This window comes from Leguminivora glycinivorella, chromosome 3, assembly GCF_023078275.1.
Source record: "Leguminivora glycinivorella isolate SPB_JAAS2020 chromosome 3, LegGlyc_1.1, whole genome shotgun sequence".
In the NCBI taxonomy this organism is placed as follows: domain Eukaryota; kingdom Metazoa; phylum Arthropoda; class Insecta; order Lepidoptera; family Tortricidae; genus Leguminivora; species Leguminivora glycinivorella.
In genome coordinates this window covers 21,912,959-21,917,495 of record NC_062973.1, presented here as the reverse complement: position 1 = coordinate 21,917,495, position 4,537 = coordinate 21,912,959, and the positions used below count along the sequence as shown (strand labels likewise).

Below are 4,537 nucleotides of genomic sequence, written 5' to 3'. Positions count from 1 at the left end.
TGAGCTGTCATTGCCCTCACTCGACAAGTGTGTGTGCTGTACATTGCTAAAATAAAATTTTGGTTAGAAAGTTTATGAAGTGACATTTTTTAATTATTAATTGAATTAAGGGCATGGTTAAGTTAAATAACTATGTAAGATTACGTTCCTTTAAGAAAAGCCCTCGTTGTGAACACACTGTATACTTAAAGTACCTAAATGATTTGAACGTGGCACTCAACTCTATTTCTTATTAATTCCAAAGTAGCAAATCGTTCAAATTCGTTTGACACTTTTGACAGTTCTTAAAAAGAAGTTGATTGACTAGAAGGAAAGTAGCCTGTTAATAATACGTTAAGGTACAGCGGGGCAAATCTTGACTGGGGGGCAAATGTAACTGGTCCATTTTTTCCATGTTTTACAATGTTTGCATTATTAATAACAGTGTCCACCGGTTATATATGGTAGGTGTGTTCAGTGGATACATGTAGAAATCAACATCATAGTAATGGAAAAAATGAATTTGTTACAATTGCCCCTCAGTCGAGATTTGCTCCGCTGTACCTTACTCGATATAGTACCGTCACGGAAAATCTCAAAAAGTCATGGTAGGGTATCCACGTACCAAGTAGCAAAACTACACCATTTTTCATGTTCGTTCAACAAGTTTTTTGGTTCAAATAGTCGTAAACAACAAGCTACTTGGAATCGAAATTATTTGAATCAACAAGTCGATTTTATAAAAACAACCTGACACATATTGTTTTAAACATACGATTTAAACCGTCAACTTGAAGGTGCATGAATAGTTAATAGGTATTCGCATGTGTCACTTTAGTCACGAACGATGACTTTTAGTACTCGCAGGATTAATTGTCAGTTACCTATGTAATTTTTTATATTAATTTAAGATAATGGTGAAAAAAATTATAATTTGATTAATATACCAACAACAAATCACCCGTCACCTACTACTGTAAACTTCATTTAGACAAAATTTTATATTTATTGTTAACTATATTACCTACCCAGCCTTTTTTTACGAGGGGAAATGCGTTACGCATACCATTCCAGGCGCAGGGACCGGCCTGGGATGGTTATGTGGGACTCCCATATAGGCTAATGAGACCCATGGTTTACCCACTAAAACCCCTCGATTGCCGCCTTAGGGCTATAGGACGAGGTCGCAGGTACGTTTCGGCACTCCTCCGCAACCTCGCCAGTTACCTACCCAGCCTACTTTAACTTCAATCAAGCAAATATTAAGTACTATCAGCTGCAAAAGTCCATGGAGAAGTTATGAATTAATTCATTGATAGATTCGCCATGCATTTTTGCAGCTGATAGTACATACCGCAAGGTAATACGCAAATCTAATACTAATTATTCTCGAACCATATTAATGTGCCTTTAAATGTCAAATTCACATTTTAAATTAATTTTGACGCAATATATTCTTTTCTAGTTTTTTGTTTGACTCAGAGTCAGCTATAATGATCAGTGTTTTCTTATTTGTGAGGACTCAATGCATGTGACACTTATATAAATCAAGAAAACAAGTTATTTTACTATCGTCATAGTGACCTATATATACTGTGTACATATTTATCCGTAGTCTAAAAGATGCAATGCCCAAGGGGCCTGGTTAAGGAACCCAAACCTTTGTCACTCAATCTTTAGTTTTGTTTTGCCCCTGGGAGCGATAAAGCCAATTCGTACAATCTGCTCTATCTCTAAATTTTACTCTATCTGCTTCTGACCAACTGACTTAGTTCTTAGTTTATTTAGAATTTAAGCACTTAAAAAAACAGTAAATATTTTTATCATTGATTATACGTTGCGCCATAGAGAATATTAGTGATGGAGATAATAATCAAATACTTTTTTCAAAATATATTTATTATGAAAAACTTACTTTCTTTTTTCATTTTCATGATGCAAGTCGTGAGAGATTAGGGCTTTTATCCTTACTTAACCTACAATCCCTGTTCACTTTAGTTGACGGTATCTACTAAAATAATAAATTACTACCTGTTTCTGATTTGGTAAGGCATGCAAATATCATTATTTTATTCGTATTATGTACTTTAACAAACATAAAGTGTCCAGAGGGTGGATCCATCACGTTACCTGTCCGGTAACTGAATGGAATCACTACGGGTACGCGACCCCGGACTGCTCTAGCTGCTAGTGTCACACGCCCCTCTGTCTCTGTGACCCTAGTATCCCAAACCCTTGCCCTTAATATCCTTTCCTTTTCCTTACCTAATCTTATCTTTCTATACTTCTAAGCGAAGAATTCCTAAGGAGGGTTGATGTCAGGCAGGCGGCCGATCGTAAAAAAGACATGCCAAATCCCACACAACATGAGTATGAGTGCAACAGATGGAATATGTGATAATGCTAGAGCGTACCCCGCAGGCGCAGCACCCGGCGGCTGTGGGAAGTGGACGAGGGTTGCTGCACCGGGGACGGGGGCAGCGTAAGAAGCTAGTCCGGGAAGTAAGACTGAGGATTGCAAGCTGGAATGTAGGTACGATGACTGGGAGAGGAAGAGAATTAGCAGATGTTTTAGAAAGAAGACGAATAAATGTAGCATGCCTGCAGGAGACGAAGTGGAAGGGACAGAAAGCAAGAGAAATTGGGGCGGGTTACAAGTTTTATTATTGTGGAAGTGACGGGAAAAGAAATGGGGTGGGTGTAGTTCTGGATAGAGAACTCAAGAACAAGGTGATGGATGTAAACAGAAGGAATGATAGAATGATTGCCGTGAAATTGTTGCTAGAAAACGTGATTGTGAATGTAATAAGTGTTTATGCACCGCAGACTGGGTGTAATAATAGTTTGAAAGAGAAATTCTGGAGTGATTTGGATTTGTTATTTATGGAAATACCAGAATGTGAGGAGATATATGTATGTGGGTGGGGATTTTAATGGACATGTGGGAAGGATGAATGATGGATATGAAAGAGTGCATGGGGGTGTGGTTACGGAGTCAGGAATCAGGATGGTGAAGCTCTACTGGAAGCAGCCTTAGCCTTTGACTTGGCTATAATAGTTAACACCTACTATCAAAAGAAAGATCAACATCTTGTCACATACCGTAGTGGTCAACACTCTACCCAAATTGATTACTTTCTTTTGAGAAGGAGTAAAATACTTTCGGCTAAGGACTGCAAAGTTGTACCAAGTGAGAGCTTAGTTTCCCAGCATAGGTTACTGATTCTGGAGTTGAAGCATAAAGTAGCACGTAAGCATAATAACCTAAAGCCCCCACCTAAAACGAAGTGGTACAAATTGAGTGACAGGGAGTTGGCTGATGAATTTAAGAAAAGAATGGTCGATAAGATGATAAAAATGAATGATATGACAGAGATGAATGAATGCTGGAATGAAATGGCTGTAAGTTTAAGAAGTGTGGCGAAGAATGTACTTGGTGAAATAAGGGGGAAAGGAAAGATTGATAAAGATACATGGTGGTGGAATGATGATGTGCAAATGATTTTGAAAGAAAAGAAGAATGCTTTTAAAGAATGGAAAAGTGTGGAAGAGGGTAATGATAGAGAAAAGGAAAACAAGAGGTCAGCTTATCTAATAAGTAAAAAGAAGGCCAAGAAAGCAGTTGCAATCGCGAGGGCCAAGGTCCAAGATAAGCTCTACAACCATTTGGAAAGCCCACAAGGCCAAAAAGACCTTTATAGAATAGCAAGAGAGCGGGAGAGGAATGCAAGAGATATCAATCACATAAAATATATGAAAGATGAAGAAGGAAAGATTTTGACGGATGAGAAGAGCATAAGATAACGCTGGAAGAACTATTTTAATAAACTTATGAATGAAGAGAATGACTGGACAGGTGTGCTAGATGATGCTAAAAGTAACATAGGTATGGTGAAAGAGATTACTGTAGAAGAAGTAAAAATGGCAGTGCAAGGTATGAAGAATGGGAAAGCGGTAGGGCCAGATGATATACCAGTGGAAGTATGGAAGGTTCTGAAAGCGGATGGTTGGAAGTGGCTGACTTTATTCTTTAATAAGTTGTTGCAAGAAGAGGCGATCCCTGATGAATGGTGCAGCAGTGCATTGGTGCATTGGTGCCCATTTTCCGATATCGGATGTCGGAAGGATTTCAATGGAAAAAATCCAAGATGGCGACTGTAATGTATAGGATATCGGTCCGACGTCCGATATCGGATCGGATAATGTGAAAACGCACTAAGGGTGATGTACAGGATTGCGACCACTACCGGGGAATAAAGCTCATATCACATAGTATGAAGATATGGGAAATAGTGGTAGCGAGACGAATAAGAGAAGAGAGTGAGGTAACACAGAACCAATTTGGGTTTATGCCGGGCCGGGGAACCACGGACGCCATATTTGCACTTCGCCAACTATGCGAGAAATACAGAAAAGCCAAAAAGAACTTGCACATGGTGTTCGTGGATCTGGAAAAGGCATACGATAGAGTTCCGCGTAAGGTTCTGTGGTGGTGTATGAGAGAGAAGGGAGTGCCAGAGAAGTATGTGCGGCTTGTTCAGGCGATGTATGATAGTCT

General features: G+C 39.1%; 1 protein-coding gene across 1 annotated transcript; it reads left to right on the top strand.

The window, feature by feature from the left end:
• Positions 1–2,345: 2,345 nt before the first annotated feature.
• On the top strand, positions 2,346–3,783 carry LOC125224950. The gene is made up of 2 exons (XM_048128469.1): positions 2,346–2,461; positions 3,129–3,783. Exons 1-2 carry the CDS (start codon positions 2,346–2,348, stop codon positions 3,781–3,783), a joined length of 771 nt encoding a protein of 256 aa, XP_047984426.1.
• The last annotated feature ends 754 nt before the right edge of the window (positions 3,784–4,537 follow it).